A 23,848-nucleotide genomic window follows, 5' to 3' on the forward strand; every position below is an offset into this window, starting at 1 on the left:
CGATATTTATGTATTTAAATATTATGATGTGAGAAATCCGTATCGTATTGCAGTTGTTTGTTTAAAGCTTTATTGTAAAATAAATATTCTAAACTAAAATAATTTCAAATGTCCTACGGGTACTTTATTTTCATAATCACATCTATCATTTATATAGATATCATCAATTATATTCAAATTCATTCCTAACAAATCCTTTAAGACAAGTATCTTGTTACGTCAAATTATGTTGTGATTTCAAATGTTACAAATCAATATGTATCATTATAAATAAATGTAAAGTTTGTCAATCGCACTCTATACATACCGTAAGTAACGTCCTTAAAATGGTAATCAAAAATCATTAAATGTATGGATCATAGCCAGATTGACCACAATAATAATACAAATAGTGTTTTTGTTAAATTGTGTTGTTTGTCAACTAAGAGTTTGAGTGGGCGTAACGGAGTAAAGGCTTCATTGAAAATCAATATTGGAAACAAAAAACAACAAGAAATGTTCATACTTACATCAATCGATCCATATCTATTGCAAATTCGTATTTCTAGCATAACATTTTTGCATATTTCACACGTTTGTAATTAGTACTTTAATTTAAATTAAAGGAAATAAATAACCGAGCTTTTCAGTATTGTGTTATAATAAATAGGGATATAGCTTAAGCTGAATGTCAGGGCCCCCATCATTCCGTTTTTATGCCCATATTTAAAAACATTGTCCCACTCTTTTTAATTCCTTGTTATAAGTCCATGTTCTCGTAAAAGCAGACACATCCAACGAATTAATTGCCTATTGATAATTTTATAGACATATATACAGTATTGCTTGATATTTACATACATATATTTTTCATAAACAGCATAACTATTCTAATATATGCTGAATTGATGCCTGAATATTAGTATTTAAGTGGAAACAGCGCAATTAAATCACTTACACCGTACAAAGTTGACCATTCAACATTTTTTTAAGATAGAGGTTAGTCGGTATCCACACTAAGGCAGTTCGTATGTCTGTATGTCTATATCGCATTTATTTGTTGGTGCAATTATGTCGGTATGTTTTTTCCTGTCAGAATAATTATTAGAATTATTATTAGAACATTGTGAATCGATATGAACATACGTGTCTTGGCCTCAAGTCACGATGATGAAATTTCAATTAAACCTTAGCAAACGTTTATATTAACCATCCGCATGAAAATTTATACCATGAGTCGCGTTCTGAGAAAACTGGGCTTAATGCATCTGCTTAAAGTGTCATCCCAGATTAGCCTGTGCAGTCCGCACAGGCTTATCAGGGACGACACTTTTCGCCTAAACTTGATTTTCGGTAAGGAGGGACTTCCTTCAAATTAAAAATACCATAAAAGCGGGAAGTGTCGTCCCTGATGAGCATATGCGGACTGCACAGGCTAATCTGGGACGACACTTTACGCACATACATTATGCCCAGTTTTCTCAGAACACGTTTCCTATGATCATCTGCTCTGTTCTTATTTCCGCGGAAATGAAATAGTCAGTGTTATTGTTTCATAATGGATAAGTTAGTTATTCTGCAAACCGAGGGAAATTTAAAGTACTAAACAGCCTTTAAACATAACAGGACTTGTCGTATAGGAACAAACACTTTATTAACTTTATATGATACTAAAGTAATTATGTTTTACACATTTGAAACATACTATATTTCATCTCTATTAGAGTTGTAAAGTTCAACAATAAATAAGTGAAAGCTTATATTCCACCAACATTTTAAAAGCCGCAAATGATATAAAGTTTTGTGAGAATTTACGACAAGTAACTCAATTACTGTACAGTGGAAACGATTGTACATCATTTAATGCCCTAAATGGAAGGTATAAGTGGTAAAAACTAATCCCCTATGTCAATATGGTCATCCTTGTTCAAATTGACTTATCAATCAATATGGGCTGTCTGGTTGTATAAAGATAAGAATAGAACAGTATGAGTATATTGTCTACTTGTGTTTTTTACATTTATTGAGGATATGAAAGGGAAGAACCGACCCCCAAGGTTATTGTTGTGCTTATATATACTTGTAAACCGAGTGTTATGTCGGTGTAAACCATCATATTAGGAAGTAAAATCTCTTTGGCTAGATCACAGATCCGTATACGTTAGGATATCGTTGTGCCTGCGTTAGAACTGATAAATCAAAATATCCGTTTTTACTACGAAACCGGTCTCTTATTTAAGATCTCATAAAACAATAACAAAGGCCAAACAAAACAAAATGTTCAAAAACATGTTGTTGTTTTTCGTTAAGCTAGACAAGCAAAGTCGATAAGTGTGAGTTCATAAACCGTTATTATTACATCCAATAGTTAATTTGAATATGTTCAAATTAAAAAATATCCATAAAAATGCTATTTAAAATATTTTAAGGTTATGGATCCAACGAATCACAAACAAGATGTAAAGAAACCCAAAAAAACTGTTCTTTAGCAAACGCATTGGATATGTCGGTTTTTAAATCGGAACAAAACATATCTTGTAGAACACCTAGTACTAGTGTCCGTATTTGACGTTACTTCAGTTGTACGTTAACATTCTCGATTTTTATCTTCAAATATAGATGACATTTTATATCACCATTAAATTATGTTATGGTCTTTGCTTTTTATGACGATTTGCTTTATGGTTGATCCAGAGCATATATCTTTTGTATCAATTTATTGACTAAACGCATGCATGTATGAATATGTGTAACGTTAACCCATCTATGCAAAGCGTCAAGAAAAAAAGGCCTTGACAAACAGCGAAGACCCAGATGAGACGCCGCATAATGCGGCGTCTCATCAGGGTCTGCGCTGTTTGCTTAAAGGAATTGCCGTAAGAAATATTCTAAATATAGAAATACATATACTAGACATCCCTAATTTTGGAAATAAATTATCCAATTTAGAAGTATGGAAGAGTCCACTATGCATAAATGGGTTAATGTGACTCGCGTTTTTCCCAATCAGACCGTACGCGTACGCGGACAATCCCGATCGTAAACGAAAACAATCAACTGGTCTATTGCAAAAAATTAGGATTGCAAAGGCCATGCTTGCAACTTGCGATGATTGTGCAACCAAAATGCGCTGATATTGAGTTGAAGGTATAAGTTCTTTACAGTATTGAGGTATCCACAGAGTCGCGGTCCTACAGGCGCACAAAAGTCACAGGAGTCTCAGACCCAGTTGCTCTGTTTGAAACTTTATGCTAGCGCGGTGATTGCATGTTGGCCAATGCAGCCACACAACGTCTGTGGGCTTTGACCGTGCGTCCAAAAACGCGCTTGGTTGTGAACGAGTTGTGCATTACAGAATGCGCCCATATTTCTATTTGTGACTTCTATACCGGATAAACACGCGGACTTTAAAGTAGTACAATAACAACTATGGCGACTCTTTAAAAAGCAAAACTTAGAATGATTACATCTCAGCAATTTTCCTGTAACCTCCTCCCGAAATATGAACAGGACCCATCCCATGCATCTAGGCAAATGACCAACTACACTTGTGTCCATTGACTTACTACACTTGTGTCCATTGAATAACTACACTTGTGTTCCTTGACCAACTACACTTGTGTCCCTTTACCAACTACACGTGTGTCCCTTGACCAACTACACTTGTTTCCATTGACCAACTACACGTGTGTCCATTGAACAACTACACATGTGTCCCTTGACCAACAACACGTGTGTCCCTTGACCAACTACACTTGTGTTCCTTGACCTACTACACGTGTGTCCCTTGACCAACTACACTTATGTCCATTTGCTAACAACACTTGTGTCCCTTACATTATGCGATTTACATACTGTCTTTCCGAAATGACGTACATGGTTTTGTTTCATGTGATGTATGATCTTTGAGTTTCCGACAATGGGGTTTAATTTCATAATGCAAAACTTTCTTACATCTAAGGTATGTTATACAACAATGTTTTAGGTTTGAGCTGTTCGTATCAGATCGACCTAATTTAATCAATGTGTTACGTTACAGTATAAAAATCTCTGAACTTTCAAATTTAAGTTCATGAAACCTTACATTACATTAAACGACCGGTACACTTAAACGGTTTTAATTTCATATTGGAATAATAAACATTAAAAAATAAAATAAACAAAATGATAAGGGGGGAGTACACTAATATATATATATATTAGTTTTCGTATTTTTTACACTCGTATAACATGTACACCGACGATACCAAATACAAAATCAAGCGCATAGTTTTTTAAGGCATCATCCAGAATTCCATTTCAATATCCCATTCGTTTGACATGTTCGTATAATATTATGCCCTCTTGTTAAGAGTTGCGATGGGGTTTGAGAGAATATTGATTTGCACTCGTCCTGCCGTCCGTTTGTCGGATGGTTGAGTCGCGCGTAACTCTAAATGGATTGCTGCCGGAGTTATGGCCCCTTTATGGCATACAATGACATTTTTAAAGTTTGTTCTTGAAGAAGCGGTCGATTCGGAAAGGCGTCATGTCGTAGCTGGGTTTCTGACCAGTAGCCATCTGGGACAGCACCTTACCTACCACCGGGGCCAGCTTGAACCCGTGACCTGCGGGGACAAAGGAATAGAATATGAACCTCATTCTGATAAAACTGGCCTTAATGCATGCTCGTTAAGTGTCGTACCAGATAAGCCTGTGCGTACTACACAGGCTTATCTGTGACGATTTATTTGCATATGCATTTAGCTCAGTGTTCCTAGAACGAGGCAAAATGATTAAACCATAAACTTCTACAAAGCTCTTTATATTAGTAGAATTGTAATGGTTTATTCTTTTTAATAATTAAGTTAATTAGGATTTCAACCTGTTCATTTTAAGATAGTTTATATAATGTGGTGGTTTGTTCTGTGAAAATCGGTCGATATTTTTTTCGCCATATACCCGTATTTTACGTATTTTTTACTTTGATTTGCACCGCTAAAAGATGCACAGAAAAAATAACTTTTACCGCACAGTTATTCCATGTATAAATAAAGATCTGGTTTATGGTTAAAATTGCTGAAAGGAACAAATTCTTACGTTGTAAGCAATGGCAGACCATGGAAATTGACTCGAATGAAAATGGAAACATTCTGTATTTATTGGTGAGCAACTTATTAATCTTTAACATGCATACATCGCAATCAGTGATTTATTTAAATCGCTTTAAATATATCGATTTCAAGGTGTAATGTTCAATACTAGTTTTTTTTTCTTAAATGATCTTCGTTCTGGAAAAACTAAGCTTAATGCATGTGCATTAAGTGTCGTCCCAAAAACACCTGTGCAGTCCGCACAAGCAAATCAGGGACGAAACTTTCCGCCTGAGCTGCAATTTTGCAAAGACGGTTCTTTCTTAAAACGAACAATACAATTAACGTGAAAAGTTTCCTCTTTGATTTGCCTGTTCGGATTCCAAGAACAATTCACAAATACAAGTACATACATGGGCCGTTAGTCACTTACCGGAGAATCCGGCTGCTATGACGACGTTTTTCCAGACCGGATGGTGGTCCAACACAAAATCCGCGTCCGGCGTGTTCTTGTACATGGAAAGGTACATGCTCGTATTAACACGCTAATAGTTTTTAATGTTTTTTTTACCCCCCCCCCCCCCAAACGACCCACCCAAGCCACAAAAACAAAAGACACAAACAAACAAAGCACACAACAGCAACAACAAATGGACACATGAAACGCATAGAAGATTTACCACAAAAAGAAACAAATGCCAATTTTTTCAGGTTTCAGCATAATTTTAAGATTGTCACACATTGGAATATATAACGGTTTTGCAGACAACCCTAGATTGGTTATGAAATGTTTTTTTAATGTTTTGAGTATTGTTTTTAGAACAAGAGCACCGCATAACGGGTGCCACGCTCGGCTGCGAAAGCTTGTCAGATTTTTTTTTAGAGGTCACAGTGACCTTGACCTTTGACCTAGTGACCCAACAAGAGATGTGTTTGTCAGAAACACAATGCCCCATACTGCGCCGCATTGAAATAAAATTTATATTTTTCATTTGGCAGGTAAAACAATTATCTCCCTTAAAAGGGTATTACTTCCCTTGAATTTTGTCCAATCCAACCGGGGGTTGGGGGTGGGGAGGGTCTCACAGTCAATTATTATGGAAGGGAATATCTGCCAGTCCATGCATAATGTTAAATGACATTCTCATTTTAACTACTAGCATATGCTTTCTTATACATGGTAGTTGCATTTTGCCTAGTTACATTTGCGATGCAAACACTTCATCTCATTGTCACATGTTGATAAGTTTATAATTACTGCATATATATCTTTACTTCGTGTGTGTTATTGACAATGCAGCTAAACTTTTGGAATTTGTATACATGCTTATTCTAACGGCGTTCTTTGTTGAACTGTGTGCATTTGGATGATAATATTTTTGTGGATCTTTATTACTTGTTAAGTCGATTGCTAGCGCGTCTCTGTTTTAGAATTTGTCTTCGGTTTTGCATACACCGCCATTATAAATAGTTCACAATGCGAAAATGGGAACCAGTACTAAAAAACCTACTTCCAGCGCAAATTGCAGCGTAAATTACTATTGCCGGGAGATCAATCTAATCAAAATCAAAATCCCTGGTATCAACCGTGATACATCGACTATCTCTGGAATCCTCCGTTTAAAGCGGTGATAAGGTAAAACAATTACCCGTTTACATAATGCCTATTGTTTTGCTTGGAGGTCATAATATACTTAATAGTTTCCCTTTATAATAACAACTTTAAGCGAAAATAAATGCAGCATTTTGCACATAGAGACCCCCATAACAATTCCTTTTCTTAAAAGCCATTCTAAGCGGAATCGATTTATGCAATAAAAAAGATATGCCATGTTCAAACGAAGACATTAACTTCTTCATTTCTACACCGATTCACTTCCAATTGATACTGAATACCTCTTATGACAATACGGTCAATCTCAACTATGTATGGCCTCCATTACCAACGTTGGGGTGCCCCCTGGATCAAACATGCGGCGTGGGGATACGCGTCGACCTCTGCCGCGCCATTTCTAGTTGTTGTTGAATTCAATATGAATTTCTATGAATGGAAAAAGTGAGAACTGTCTGTGCTTCTTTGGTATGGTATTGTTTATCATAAATACCAGTTTAATTTATCATCTAGTGTGAATAGCTTTTACATGAAATGCCAATTGTGTTATTGTTGTTGTTTTTGAAAGATAATTGCATCTTGTTGTAAATAATGAATAAATCTTTTTTATTTGAACAATTATGAGATTTTCAATAAATAGCAAACCACTATTTTTCATTGATTATATTTCTTAATTTAAGGGGCATTGCTTTAACATTTGAGTCTGGCTCTGGGAAAATTGGACCCAATGCATGTGCTCAAAATGTTGTCTCAGATTAGCCTGTACCGTCAGCACAGGCTTATCAGCGACAACACTTTCCGGCAGATACTTTTTTAACGAAAAATTCCAGCGAAAATTTCATCACTGATTGGCCCTGATTACCACTTGACATACATGCATTAAGACCCATTTTCCCAGACCGAGGCTCAATTATGTTATTGTGTGTCTTGTAATGACTGTGGATGAAACCATCCATCATGAAATAGCGACTCAAAATAATCTAAATACTGAATTACCTTTTTTTACAATTTTATTAGAAAATATATGTATTACATGGCATACTGGTTAAATAAATATTAGGATGAAACACACAATACATAAACATCATCTGAAAACAAAATGATCCCTCCGGTCCTGTTGCTAGTGTATCCCACACATACTGCTTATGACTAGACGTATGTAACTTTACCATGATCATACAATTGTTTTCAAAACAATCTATAAACTGGTGCAATATAAGTTAAAAACCTTCATATACATGTGAGATTGCACTACTGTCTGGTTATATGTAAATGCCTGGATGCACACTAAATAAACTGATTGTTACCTGTCAGTTTGTTTGCCAAACTTTTTTTACACATGTTAACTTCTTTCATGTAAAAAATTAATATATGGAAAACATTTTTGGCAGCAAATTATATTGTTGCTAGTGTTCACCTTTTACTTATAAAAGACATAGAATAAGTGCGGAAAATCACATAACCTCATTAAATGCTAGAATTCAGGGTCCTGGCTTAACAAAGATCTTATGACACTTTTTGGTTATGACTGAATATTCAGCTTACAATAAATAGGCATTTAGAATCTGTATGATCCTAAAATAAAGGGGATGTGAATATTGAAAGGAAATAAATACAATTGACCCCTGCTCTGGGAAAATGGGGTTTAATGCATGTTCCTAAAGTGTCGTCGCAGATTAACATGTACGGTCCGCACATGCTAATCAGGGAAGACACTTTCTGGTTTAATGAGATTTTTCGTTTAAAGAAAGTATTTTGAAAAAAAAATCCAGTCTAGGCCGAAAGTGTTGTCCCGGATAATCATGTGTGGACAACATAAGCTAATCTGGGACGACACTTCACACACATGCATAAAGCCTTATTTGTTTCTAAATCTTAATAAAATACCACTTCAGATATTGGATACAGAGCAGCCAAATTCTTAGCAATAAAACACAAAGCACACTCTATTATCATTATCAGAACATTTAGACTGGTCTCTGAAGGTTTTTCTTGAGCTGCTTGTAGCTCCAGTTAATCTGATTCACCTCTGTGCTGGTGTCTCTCCCGGGTCTCATCTAGCTCATTCAACAGGTGGTCATTAGTGTAACCAGGGACCTGCATTTACAGTAGGAAAGTGAATGCAAAACATTTGTCTTGTTTAGGTTGAAATCATTTAATATTTAGCTTGACTTATGCAAGAGCTTAGGCCTTATTAAGAAACATGAAGTATATGCAATTCTATAACTGATAACTTATTATAGTTATTGGCCTTGGATTAAAGGGCAAAAAAACATTTTAATTCTATGACTGATACCATCAGAGTTACCGGAATAACCTTTGCAGTTTGAATTTGACTCAACTCGATACACATGTTTATTTGTATACAGTACTTGTAAGTGCCGTGTTGTGTAATCTGATTTACTATATTGCAGCAATGGACGGGTACACTTGGGAATTAATTTTTTTAATTCGAAATTGTTTGAAATATCCTAAACTATGGAACTCAAACCATAAACCTTTTTAGAGTCAACTGCTAAAAGCATTTTTTTCTCATCATTAATTATGTAGGGGTTTCCAGAAAAAATTGAAAGTACATGAAGGTCTTGTAAACAATAATTAGGAAGTATTCAATAATAAATGGCTTCTTTAAGTTTACACAAAAAAATAGATGTATATTATGAAACAATAGACATCTTTAAATTAAAAAAGAATTAGTGTGGTATAAACTGTAGTTCCAAAATATCTAGCACAGACCAGGGCCTCTTTAGTGATGCTTACCTAATTACACCTGGGTATAATAGTCCAGTGCTGGCACTGCCACAGTTTCTGTATTTGCTTGTCCATGCCTCCTTCTAATACTGTCGGGTGTAAAAATTACCTTTGCAGCACTAGTGCTACTGACAGAGGTTACTGATGCAGGTGCTGGTATTGTGTACTCCTGTCACCTGTGTTGACATTCAACAATTCTGCTGCCTGCATTAAATGAGCAGCTGCTCTTTGCTGTTAGCTCATATCTGAAAATGTATTCATGTGCATTATTTTTTATTTCTAAAAACAAGTAACCATTATGTTGAATAATGATAGATTTGGGAGATAATAACTGTTACGTAGTCAGATATTACACTTGCTGATCTAAGTTTCTACACTTTTCTCACAGAAATATGATCTTATCTGCTTTGATCATCTAAGTACCATCTTTATGGGCAATCTTCATTATTATCCTACATGTACTAAAATCTTTATGTGTTTGTTTGTATGGTGTTTATGTCCGTGTATTTAACTTACATTAATGCAAAGATTCACTTAATTTGCTTCCTGGGTTTCACCAGTACTAGCCTAGGGCTCTGCAGTCTCGCCAGAGGAAATTCCTATGAAAAAAAAATCAGCACCGCACGTGAGGATTGAACCCAGTCACTGAGCTTCACATTTTAGATACAAAAAAACAACAAGATCGATCTGCCATTTAAGTGTATAAAAGAAAAACAATCATTAAATGTGTCTATTTGAAGACACCTGTTAGGTAACTGTTCAACCCGTACTGTGGTCAACTCAAACCCATTTTGGTCAACTTATACCCATTTTTTGGTCAACTGGTACCTATCCAAAGTCATCGCTTACCCAATATACAGAAATAGGTGTAAGATGGTCAACATATAGTGATAATAGTATTAAACAGTATGAGAAATATATTCATTTGAAATGAAAAAGAGAAACCATTTAATTCAAAAATACATAATTATTTTTGTCTGTTAATGAGGTAACTGTGCATACTTATTTTCTCACGTTGCTTTCCATTTTAATTAGCTCTATATATGAATTTCCATGCCGTATTGGGGATAAACTAGTAAAAAAACAATTAAAATGAATAATTTGAATAATATACAATTTTACCAATCTAGGTACGATTTGATTAGATAAAGACAGTGTTACAAAGATATGCGATGAAAATAGTATCAAATAAATAGTTAAATTCAAACAAGCCAACAGTTAGACGTTTTGATCATCGTAACGCACCTTCGTTACAATGATACTATATGGGACGTTTGACGAGTAATTGAAAACAATATTACGTCCATAAACTTCGAATAGACCTTAATCACAAACCAAATGACAACTCAACTTTCGAAATGGGGATTACTTATAATCGTATGCAAATTACCTAATAAAACAGTACAATAAACAAGTACACTTTACCTGAATAAGAACAGTGGAAAAAACGTTCGAAACGACGCGGTAGAGTAATTCATCTGGTAGATATATAATACAACACCGTTATAAATATTAACCTTTTACGAAAACTACCGAAAACTACTGAAAACTCTGGTTCTCCGTCGTGTATGAATTCAGTATTACTAATGCATTCGTCTTAATGCATTCGGCATTCGGCTTACTTCATGTAAGCTGCTGCCTTGTGCGTATTCATTTCGCTTAGTAGAACTTACAATCAATATGGCATTTTCTACTATAAGTATTGAAATGATAATAGTTCAGCAACAAGAAGATAGCCACATGAACATTTTTACAGAAATAATGCATTTGTCATTTACTCGCAAGAATACATGATTAACATACATCGATTAAACATTAAAAAGAAGTATGCAAGCAATATTTCACTAACTGATAGAAACAAGCATAAAGACGCAAGGAAGACGCAGTTATTTTGTAACGAATAAAATAAAGCAAAATGCAATTTTCATTTAGCAGTATGCAATTGTCATTTAGCAATATGTAATTGTCATTTGGCAACATGGAATGAACTGGCGGATATTCCCTTCAATAAATTATGACCATGTCAGACATCACTGACAACCAAGGCCTGTGGTTTAAAAGAGATCATAACCCGAATTGATCATGTATCTATGGACATAAGTCCACAGGTATGTAAAGAATATCAAAGAAATTGTAATTGTATCATTTAAAAACAATTGAAAAATCAATCATTTGGGTTATAAATAATCAAAATAATAAATCTGTACAGTAACTGTGAAAAGAACTTCAATTCTTGGTAAGGAAAAATATAATATGAGATTTATAATTATTTAAATTACTTCCCTTGAAAATAATTGTCTGTAACAAATCTCTATTTTTAGTAGCAAATAATTAAAAGCCACTACTGTGACTGTAGATTCTCCACTCAAAATGTGCAGCTCCATGAGATACACATGCATGCCAAATATATAAAGTGGCTATGTTCAATATTGAATAATTTTCTCCCTTTTTAAAGCTTATTACTTCCCTTAAATCTGTATTTTTTACCAAAGACCGTAAAGGATGACCTTGACCTTTTACCACAATGTGTCAGAAACACAATGCCGTCTACTGCGCCGCTTTGATTTATTTAACAAAAATATATACGTGGGCACTGCAGGTCAGATAACTATGTCCATTTAAAGCTTATTACTTCCCTTGACTTTGTTTTCTCGACCCTAGACCTTGAAGGATGATGTTCACCTTGAAATTTTACCACTCAAAATGTGCAGCTCCATGAGAAACACATGCATGCCAAATATCAAGGTGCTATTTTCAATATTTAAAATGTTATGGTCAATGTTAAGGTTTTAGCACGACGGACGGCGGACGACGAGCTGACTATGACAATAGCTCGGGTTTTCTCCGAAAACAGCCTCGCTAAAAATGTAAAAAAAAGTCATGTGTTCCGGTAGCTTTAGACTAAAAAATCAAAAAAAAAGGTCGAGTTTAAAACAACAGAGTCGAAATTTATCAAACCTTCCTTGACTTAAAGGGATTGGCAACCACGACGACGAAGAAAAGAAAAGGTGTAAAATACCGTATTTTTTTAAAATAATTAGTTTATATTGATTAAAATATCACGTCTGGTATATTACATTACTCGAAAAAAGTTGTTGAGTTTTCATATGTTCAGTATATTTGGTAATAAATTTTACTGGGTATGTCTACTAGGTAACTACCAGTTAACTATAAATAACGCCAGTAGTTTGATCATCATCGTCACGTGGTTAAACCCAGAAATGCAAATTGTGCATGCGTAGTGAATTGTATATATCGAATATATAAAATTATCAATCTACTTGCGTTATTTATAGTGTGTATATCGTTATGTCACCTATTTTCGCGATGTACTTTCGATTTAACATCGCGAAATTTTATTACCAAATATACTGAAAATATGAACTTTTGTCAAGTAATGTAATATACCAGTCGTGATATTTTAATCAATATAAACTAATCATTGTAAAAAATACGGTGTTTTAGAACTTTTCTTTTTTCGTCATTCGTGGTTGACAGTCCCTTTAAGAATCGAAAATGGACATAGGTTCAAGAAAATCTATATTGGCTTCAACAGGTATCAATGTCATGAACAAATCAAATGAAATGAAGAATAATGGTTACGTCAATTCCAAAAATATAGAATAAAAAAAAACTGTCACTACTTAATAGAGGGGTGTGAGAGTAGAATTATTTTCCTCATGTGCAACTTAAAAAAAACCTGCCGTGAGAAACAACTCTTTGTTTTACATAGTTAGTCTTAACTAGAAGAAAATGCTACTTTAGAGTAGATATACGAGACTTGTTCTGCGTTCATTGGACTGAATGAAAGTGTCGTTCCTTATTTGCCTTTGCGGACTGAATATAATTCGATATTTTACGCACATATATTAAGCCCAGTTTTCCCAGAACGAGGCTCACTTTTTTGAGGATAGCTAATTTTCATGCTGGAGGTGACCGATGACAGGAGTTTGAATACATACCAGTCCAAAATATTACCCACCGCCCATACCGTGTAGATGCAGGTCTCCACTACCCGTGGCTCCCTCTCGAGGGTGGGGAAGTGGGTGGCGATGATCCCCTTGATCTTGTCCATCACCCATTGGTTGTCAACGGCGTCCCTCCTGTCTGGGTCGATCCTGGGGCCTGTGTGCAGGCAGATCTGAAATCGGCAACCAGCAACTTAACGGAAGACTCGCAACAGCGTATGCAACTTGCGAAATGATACTATTAACATGGAACATATATCTTGTTGTCAAAAGTAATTATAACTTGAAAGTTAATTTATGTTATCAAAATAAATGCAATAAACTACGTTATAAAACCATGCCATCAATGTTGCTGCTAGAAGCAAAATTAAAGCATATACAATGATACATTTTTTTAATTATTTTTTTAAGGGAAGCGGAAAACGACAACGAACGAGGTCTGGTATTGTAATGCGCATGGGGGGGTGTAAGAGGGTTAGGGTAAGGGTTAGGGTAAGGGTTAACCTTCACCCTAACCTAACCATAACACAGGGTTATCTCCCCTATACCAGGCCTCGCTCGTTGTCGTTGTCCGCTTCCTTTTTTTTAAAGAATTAAACAGGAAGTTGTCACCTTAACCAAGCCTGGATACTCCTCAGCCGGAAGTCCATAAACTTGACCATCTCCTATAGCGTTTTCAGTGAAAAAAGTGGGAAACTTGGAAGAACTGAACGTGTCCGAGTCGCTTTCCTTCCAGTAGCAGACGGTAATCTTCAGAGGCTTAAACACCATACACACACAAATGAGCAAGTTAATCTGATGAAAAAATGCATATATGAGCCGCTATATGCGAAAATAGATCTTACGGTAATCGTGCAGTCTGGGAAGATGCTACTCTGTCCACTATAAAGTCACGTAAGGTCTCGCGGTAATTAGTGGACATGGTGGCTTCTGACGAGATTGCGAGATTGCTATGGCTCGTATGAAGGTATGCACATTGCAGGACGCTGCTCGTATGCGATTTTTATATATGATTATAGGATAAAAAAATAATGTGTGCACTCACATACCAAAACAGGTGTACCAGAGTTCGGCTGACCTTTGGAACGAATATTTGAATTTCCGAATGAAATCCGACACTTAAAAACAAAGTTAAGTAAACTAGTTTTTCCAATGAAAGATTGTTATTAGAACTTTCTAAAACAGTAATTCCATTTAAATCAAACGAGAGTCATCAATCGAACAAAGTGGTGGTATTTTTTAATTGGAGATTGTTTGAAACTGATCAAATTATACCTTAAATTGTGTTTTGTTTTATCTAAACACAGTAATTCAAAATATTTACATATCTAGACTTCTAGATTTCTAAACCACGTCATTAGAACACTCGTGATTTCGTAGTGTAAAAGAACATACAAATGAATAGTTCATTATAAGCATGCGACGGAATTCTAATTCATAAAAACGAAAAGTAATTCGCATCATAGCATCCTATAATCTAGCCGACGGAAATTATTTACCTCTAAAGGAATGTTGACCCCCGATAGAGGGAAGGAATGTGGCGGCCCAGGGACCGAGGGCGAGAACCACACTACGGCCCCTATAGACGTGGCCCCGGGTCCTCACGGAGACCACGTCGCCGGGTAGGAGGTCCATCATGGGCTCCCCGTCTCTCAGAACACCGCCGAATCGCACGAACTGGGCCTACAGAACATATAATAGCAGAATATATGAAAATAATACCGAGCTAGGCTAGAGAGTACACAACGGGTTGTCATTATCGATGGTTACACGCATGTAGTTATCATATCTATGTTTGTCGATTCTGAGTCGTTAAATAACAATTATCAGTTGTTTTGCTTATCAATTAAAACTTTAAGGCGTAATGAACATGGTTATAAAGGAACGCGTTTTTAAACAGCAACAAAGGGCAGTAATTATGTCAAAAGTGGTGGTATTTGTTAAACAATCACATTGTTTTAGTTGTTCCAGTGTAAGCGAAATCCGTCAGTCAGTTAAACTTGGGTAGTTTTCACAACATTCTTAAACGTACGGTTCTACAGACGTCCTCGTGCAACACGAAATGCCGTCAACTGTGGCACGGTGTACATATGAGTCGTGTTCTGAGAAAACTGGGCATAATGCATGTGCGTAAAGTGTCGTCCCAGATTAGTCTGTGCAGTCCGCACAGGCTATTCAGGGACGACATTTTCCGCTTAAACTAGAGTTTTGGTTAAAAGGGACTTCCTTTAAACGAAAAATACCATTAAAGCGGAAAGTGTCGTGCATGATTAGCCTGTGCGGACTGCACACGCTAATCTGGGACGACACTTTACGCACAAGCATCATGGCCAGTTTTCTCAGAACGCGGCTCATATAAGCGTACTGGCGCCGTCGTACCTGAAACGCTTGCAGCATTTTGTCCGCCCTGAGCACTCCGCCAGTCTTGTCAAGTATGTAGTTGAAGTCGTCCGGAAACGCCATGCCCGGGTAGCGGCGGCGCTGCTCCGCGCTGTCCAGCTTCTCGAAGGAAACCCGAAAGCGCCGCAGAGACTTTTCAGTTGATAACGTGTACGCATTATCCGGGCGTCCGAACACCAGGGTACCGCAGTTTCTGGAATGCGTGAATTTATACAGGCAAACATCAATAGAATTGTTCAACATCTTTCTACTTCTTCCGAATGTTAAAACAAATATTTCATCCTGAGCAAAATTGAAATTAAGTTAAAAAGAGCATTTTTCCAATAGCTTGGGTATTTAGGTTCATTTATCAGCAAAATCTTGCAAACTTGTAGGCAAGCACCAAATTTTCCATGAATGTACCTTAATATGTGCTCTGTCCAAACAACCCGTTGGCCATCAAAAATAATAACATGGCGGCCATTTTTTTCCAAAATGGCGGCTGTATAATTGTGTATACAATTTTTATTGAAAATCAAGGTATTTGCACTCGGAGACTAATGAAAACAAACATTATTTAGGTTGCTTTGTTGTTAAGAATGTTTAAAAGATACAATTTATTCTTCTTTGACATTTAGATGTGAAATATTGTACATTTGTATCAAAATTTTCGCAATTTGCACAATAATTGTGAACCACATATGTACGTATATATCACAATAAAGTTATAATATATAGACAATACACACACATAAATGGCACACATAAACAGCTGTGTTAAAACATGTTGAATAACTAAGTATATTTAAAAAGAAAACTATTTTACACCTAGGGGTGCGCTTATTATGGATTTATTGGTATTAATTGTTGGACAGTACCTTCCAAAAAATAAAAATAACACAATATAAACCACAATCATCAACTTTGTCATAAAGACTAGTTTGAACTTCAAGATTATTAATAATTGTTTATTGTAAATCTAGAGGTGCAACATCATTACTTGAACACTTATATTTATTGTCTCTAAGTTACGTGTGATCAATCTTGTTTACTGACTTTTAATTGAGTTTGAAATACTAGCAGGGTTATTAAGAACTTCTCTCCTTATAATGTATGTGAATTTTCTTTATTCACATATATTGTTTAAGGATCGTTCGGTGTTTTACTATGGTATGATTAAACGTATGATCTTATTAAGACATTTACTGGCACTTTATTGTAATTGGTACTGTTTACAAAAACTTTACATACGCCCTACAATCAATGCAGAGTATGAAAACTCTTAGCCCGAAGATTGCTTTATATTGAATATGTAACTTGGCTGATAAAATGGCAATCTATATTGCAACTATCTTAGTTTTAAATAAATGATGTAAACACTCGTCAATAGACTGATAAAACCCCAAACACGTGTTGTTGACGTCCATGCATTTAACCTGTATATGCATATGAGGTGATTTTACAACATGCGATCATTCATGTGACGAGGTGACCTATACATAAGATAATTCAAATAGTATCTGTGTTTTAGATATTTAATTTATAGAACGCGGGATGATAAAATCAAGGTGTCCTTTTCTATAACATGTGATATTCAGATAAAGGTTGCAAGCTATTAGCCAAGTCAGCATTTAATGTTGTGCATTGATATTCAATCGTTTCATTGATTTGCAGTTTACAAATGACATGCTGACCCCAAAATATTAAACCTAGTGAAAAACTTCATAATAACGTTACGACTCAATTTTCATGAACAGCAGTAAGGATTGTTACGTTACTTTTCAGACAAGGTCTAGTATCGTGCTATTTGCGAAAACAAAACCATATTTTTCAAAACTTAACATATTTTAATCAATAGATGTAAACAAGAGTTTATTTAAATTTATTGACCTTGGATGAAGTGTCCTCAAATGTGTCAATCGCATCTTGTGAGTGATAGGTGACACGCGTGATTCAATCATCACTGGATTATTCTAGGTAGCAATTAGCTGCTGATAATATCAGCTTGATATACAGAAAACATACCTATGATAGTAGATTCGTGTATTTCAATACGTTTAAATAAACATGTGTTGTAACGTTTAGTTGTGTCTTAATAGACTGAAAGGAGGTATGATTCTTGAACTTCCGTAAAAAAACTCTACATCAATATAATATGTTTGTGATTTTGTAATATCTTCAATACCGTTTACGTAGTTGTTCACAAACTAATGGAAATAATAACTACAAATGAAAAAGTATACGTACTGAGGTACCAGTAAACCTATTGGAAAAACTTGTAATTTAAATAAATTGAAGAGGTGTGATCACAAAGAAGTCACAGGGGGCCAAAGTACGTTGACTCTGGAAAAGTGACATGCATAACTTAGTGACAAATCTTTAAAAACAGACATAATAATACACAAACTTAGTATTGCTAGTGGGACTTTTCAACACAAAATATGTATAAAAACCGTTTTTTTTATTTCTTATACTTCTCATATTAAGGATACATATGTAACAGTATTCATTGGGTTGAATTCCTAGATGTGTATTATTTTGTTTTCGATCCCATTGTTATCAATCTTTCACATATTCTCAATGACTTACTTTCACAATATTATTATACGGGACACTTGCAATAATCAAACTCTCAGCTATATGACACCCAGGGTCGGTAAACGAATGTACTCATAAAAGCTCCAATCATTTAAGAAGAACAAGGCAGAGTTAACAGGTATTTCAGAAAGAACTCCGCGGAAATCACCATACAAATCATATGCCAAAATACCGCAAGTTGTTCCACAATTAATGAAACTAAGACAATCGAAGACGCATAACTGCATGTAACAATATATCATATTTGTCAGTTGCAAACATGCACTCATCTTCTTCTGAATGCATATGACAGCAGAACAGGAAACCGTTTCATCTATCACAACCGCATACTTTGCAAGCTCATTGCTCATTTTGAATTCGTATCAACACCATCATTCGCAAAGTTTTATTAGAATTTCTAAACAAATGAATTCGCGTTGGATATGCTATTGCTTTTATATAACGGGTTCAGCGTTGCAAATTGCGATTCAGTACAATCTGGCATCTGCACTTTATCAATAGTGTAAAAAGCGTTACATTAGCAAATGTCATGCTAAATTGAAGATTTGCACAATTTTTACGCACAGTTGCTTAAGACATACCCAACATGGCTGTATAGATTGAATCGGAAATGGCGGCCATCTTGAAAATGGCCGCCATTTTGAATTTTTGTGTGGCTAACGATTTCTATCAATAGTGCATATCAAACTGAGAGTTCATGCAAAATTGCATGCTTGCTTACAGATTTGCAAGATTTTTATGCTAATTCTCCTAGCTATATCCCGTTATTCGCTTTACACTTTATTAAGAATACCGCGTGACGTAAATGATGACGTACATAAACAGCTGCTTCCCGCACTCCTTCTCCAGCTCTGACGTCAGCTCGAACGATTCGAACATCATGCGTGTGTAGAAGTCCTTAGCACCGTACGCCTTACGGGTAATCCGCGACTGACCGTGTGAGGAACCCCGGCTGTGGGGCAGCGGGAACTAGGGAGAATTATCAAAGATATGATAGCGACACATTTAAACGATATGATAGCGCCTATGGCGCAGTTGGAACTAGGGATACATTACTAGGATATACCGGTAATAGCGACTGATGGGGCAATACGAGATATGGAGAAATAACAAAATTAACTTAGCGACCGTATTGCAGTGTGAATTAGAAAGGCGTTACAGAAATATGATAGCGACTGTGGGAAACCGTGAGCTAGGGAGAAATAACTTTGTCTGACCCAAAGAGCTTGATAAGAGCTAAACCAAACTAACCAATGAAATAACGTCTTGCAAAACGGCAAATCGGCGAATATTTTAATGGAAGCTTTATTCGAAGTAACTTATGAATTATCACTTTATGTTTAACTAATTGTAACTTCATTAAAAAATGAACAAGATAAGTATTGATGCAAAGCATCAAAGGGCGTCGGGAATTTCAGTGTAAAAGGCACTCGATGAAGTTACATGAAACGATTTTTTTTCTAATGTAAATATTTATATATTGGCCGATTATTTTAAACAAAATAGAAAAAGACACTGGTATAACCATTATCTATGATTTTGTGTTATAACCCCCAAATAACCAGTATTTATGATATTGTGTTATAACCCTCAAATAACCATTATCTATGATTTTGTGTTGTAACCCCCAAATATTTCATAGTTCATTTTATTTACATAGGTTTCCTTTTTTAACTGGTATCCGTGTGCAGTTTTCATTAATAGAACAGAACTGTGTAGGTTTTAAAAAATCTGCTTCATCTTGTAAGCGTAATTTCATATTTTGCTCAACTTCAAGGGGAGATGATTCTGAACTTATTCTTACGTTGCTCATTTACGATATGGGTTGAGTACTCATTGATATGAAAACACTGTGAAAGTTTGCAAAAAAAAAGAATGAAAACTGTAAATTGTATAAAGAAGCTGCATTTCACAATACTTTGAAATTCAGTAAAAGATCATAAAAGATTACTTGCTCCGATATTCATCATTTTCAATAGGGTTCGAGTAATACTGATATAAAAACACTTAACAAGTTTGGAAAGATTCAGACGAAAGTTGTGAAATCTTTTAAACAAGTTTATTTTGTCAAATTTAATAGAAAAAAATCTGGACTTATTGCCCCGATGTATCTCATTTTAAATGAGGTTAAAATGCTCATTGATATGAAGACACTGTAAGTTTGGAAATAATCCGATGAAAAAGGTTTACATAATCACCTAACCAAGCAGTTTTTCACTTTTATTTTTAAATTCAAAGAGACATAATTCTGGACTTATGGTCCGATATTGCTCATATAGAGTTTGGGTTGTGTCCTTATTGATAAAACACCTGTGAAAGTTTGGGAACAATCGGATGAAAATTTTAGACTTCGAACAATGATTTCAAAATTTCTCAAATTCTAAGGAAGATAACTATAAACGTAATGGTCGGATAATGCTAAAGGGCCCATACCACCTGGATAGTAATACCTGTCGCGCTTCCCCTCTATATGTGGTTCTTAAAAAAAAAACTCCGAGGAGTGCTTGACTCTAGAGAAACGGGTTGCTGAGACATAGCTCCTCCTTGATAAGCGGCTGCATCCTTTATCGCAACTCATTGTTACAATCAATAATACGTGTCGCGCTTCGCGCTCTATATGTGGTAGGGATAGGCCTATGATAGACAACCATAAAAATACATGGATAATAGATGTGTTGTTTGCATTTATTTGTTAATATAAAAACACGTGTATTTTTATAAGATATTTAAGTAATGTAAGAAATTTTAATTAACGTTGTCACCACGTTGCATCCATTAATTTTAATAAAAATGTCCAATTGTAGTAAATGGATTTTAAAATGTCTACATAAAATAAAGCTTTATGACCAATTGTAGTAAAATTGATTTTAAAATGTCTACATAAAATAAAGCTTTATTATATTTATTTACCTGACTGAAAAAATTGTCAGCCGCCGAAAGTTCCGTTCGTGCCGGAACCCGAGATTGAACCGGGGGCCTTTAGATGACTGTTGCGTAAACAACTTCAGTCTAACGCTCTCCCATCTGAGCTATTCCGGCTGACATTCACCTATATACTGCTATTTGTTAAAGTTGTGTATAGCGATCGTTATTATATGTCTATTAATAAACTAATACATTGTTCGTTTTCGTACCACTAAGCCTGCCAATAAACTTGCTTGCGCGATAGGTCGTCAAATATCGTACTACATTGATTCTCCGCTAAATAAGCAAATTAGAAAAAACACAAAATAAATCTATTTTGATTATGTTTTGTTTTTATACAAAACATCATTTGTTTTTATACAAAACTAGAAAGTTTCGCGTATTTGCCCAGTCCCTGTGTTCTTTCCCATGTGATCAGTTGTGGATCAGTTATTACAATTAGCTTTGCATTATTGGCAATAAATGTTGTAATAAATGTAATAGACACAAAGGCAGTACTTATTTACACTCATTTACACAAAAAATCACCACTATGCAAGATATTCTTAAAACAAAAATATATATTGATCCGTAAAATAACTTCTCCTCCCATAAGCGAAAAAAAATGCATTACATACTAGTCGCCGCCCTCCAGGGCGACGCCAATAATCTAGGTGACAATTTCAAATTCCTTATTATTTTCCGTAGTCTCAACGTTTGGCGTGTTTTCACAGCCGGATAAGTGTCATAAAACAGAGTATACCGTGAAGGCAGTGGACCGTTAAACACGCGATAACGGATTAATAGCACAAGTCTTTAACAATGGATTCCCTATGATCTAATTGCGATAAAGCAGATGATATGCCAATAAGTGTAATCTAACAGATAAAATGCACGATTCAATGGATTCCATTTGTTTACTCAAACCGATAAGTGTGACAAACAGCTGGCGATCTCTTAAAACTCTTGAACAGTTGCTGGTTTACTAAGAATAAATCAACATTACTTATTTATTTATTTATTTTTTTGTTTTAAAGATACATGTATGAGTAACTATACATTTGTAGACCACACTCGACAACAAAATAAAGGTTGACGTGATTTTGATATATGAGAGATCGGTTTGTTACGAAAAAAATGATTGGTTGAAAACTAACCCAAACAAATAAATGTTACAGCAGGCATAAAACTATATCAACAGTCATAATTTGTCACCGCTGTGACATTATTGTTAACGCAGTGACAAAATAGATATCACCGCGGTGATAAAATTGTTACCGCAGTGAAAAATTGTCACCGCGGTAACAATTTTGCCACCACAGTGATATCTATTTTTAGCTGTTGGCGTATTTGAACTTTTTACCCAAATGGTTCGTCATAATAATGCGTATTTGTAGAATGCGTTTGTCCTCAGTATTTTAAACGAAGCTGAATATTCTTCTTCGCAATATCATCAAATACGCTTCGCGTAACAATTCGAACCGGAAAGATCTAGGACAATGTTTGCAATGTTTCAGTCAGCCAATCAGAGCCTAGCTTTCATCGTTTAGAACATGAACCGGCAATGAGCAGGGATCTCACTGTGAAGTATTTAACATTTATACTGTACGCCATATCTCATCAAGCTGTGGGACACATGCCAAACACGTTATTTTTGTCGTAGAAATTGATGATACAAGCATTATTCAATGATATATGATCAAATATATTCGTAAACAAAACTATGCACACGACATGGTTATTTCTGAAAGAAACGATATGATTGGTTGATCGGTTAAAAACTACATGTTCTTTGCACGAGGCAATCGAACGGAGCAGACCGTGCATTAGTCAGTAAGACATATGCAAGGTACGCACATTCCATTAGACATGTGTGTAAAGGTAAATAATATCATTTTACTATTACCTGTTCTAGCAATAACGTTTGATTTCCGGATTTAGCCAAATGATATGCGGTAGAAGAACCTTCTATTCCAGCTCCCACCACTATGACGTCATACATATCGCATGATTTTTCCATTATGGAAATATTTACTTTCCTCGCAAATTGAAAGTTTGCACACACATACTAAACGCTTTAAATTCAATAAACACGCACTGTAAACTGTCAAGTCTACCCTGTGTTTTAATAACAACCCTGGTTGTCAGCTTAATCCTAATTTAACTGCAACGTGTGAACATGCATAGATTGCACACTTCATGCGATAGCGGACTGATTTATTAAACGAGACGAACGATGGGCAACGGAGTGAGCCGGAGGTCAAGAAGTAGGACGGAGAGGAGAAGATCAAAGTTCGATGCGCTTATATGAACATTAACGGACTATGTAGTAAAAGGATTGACAAATTGAAATCGGATTTTGTAAAGAAATTATTCGATAACAATGCTTGTATTTTATTTACAGAAACATGGACAGATGCTTTTTCAAATTAACATGTAGATGGTTTCGAACATTACGTTTTAAAAAGAGAAGATATTAAAAGCACAGCAAAACGAAATTCAGGCGGTATTATTGTTTATATAAGAAATAATCTAGTGTCAGATGATATTTTAGTTTTTTACATCAAAAGATGACATTATTTGGA

The 23,848-nt window shown here is 35.3% G+C and overlaps 2 protein-coding genes across 2 annotated transcripts in view; both read right to left on the bottom strand.

Moving 5' to 3' along the window:
• The window catches only part of LOC127863133 (phosphatidylinositol-glycan biosynthesis class W protein-like), a 251,496-nt gene that overhangs the window by 125,463 nt on the left and 102,185 nt on the right, over positions 1–23,848 (bottom strand). The window lies entirely within an intron of this gene.
• Positions 1,615–23,490, bottom strand: LOC127863154 (peroxisomal sarcosine oxidase-like). Its single transcript, XM_052402537.1, is given in 9 exon segments — positions 1,615–4,586; positions 5,485–5,560; positions 13,406–13,555; positions 13,995–14,141; positions 14,882–14,902; positions 14,904–15,065; positions 15,762–15,975; positions 19,153–19,328; positions 23,170–23,490. Coding segments are annotated over 9 exon segments (1,182 nt in total). The 5' UTR covers positions 23,284–23,490; the 3' UTR covers positions 1,615–4,464.

Source organism: Dreissena polymorpha, unplaced genomic scaffold, assembly GCF_020536995.1.
Source record: "Dreissena polymorpha isolate Duluth1 unplaced genomic scaffold, UMN_Dpol_1.0 chrUn001, whole genome shotgun sequence".
Taxonomy (NCBI): Eukaryota; Metazoa; Mollusca; class Bivalvia; order Myida; family Dreissenidae; genus Dreissena; species Dreissena polymorpha.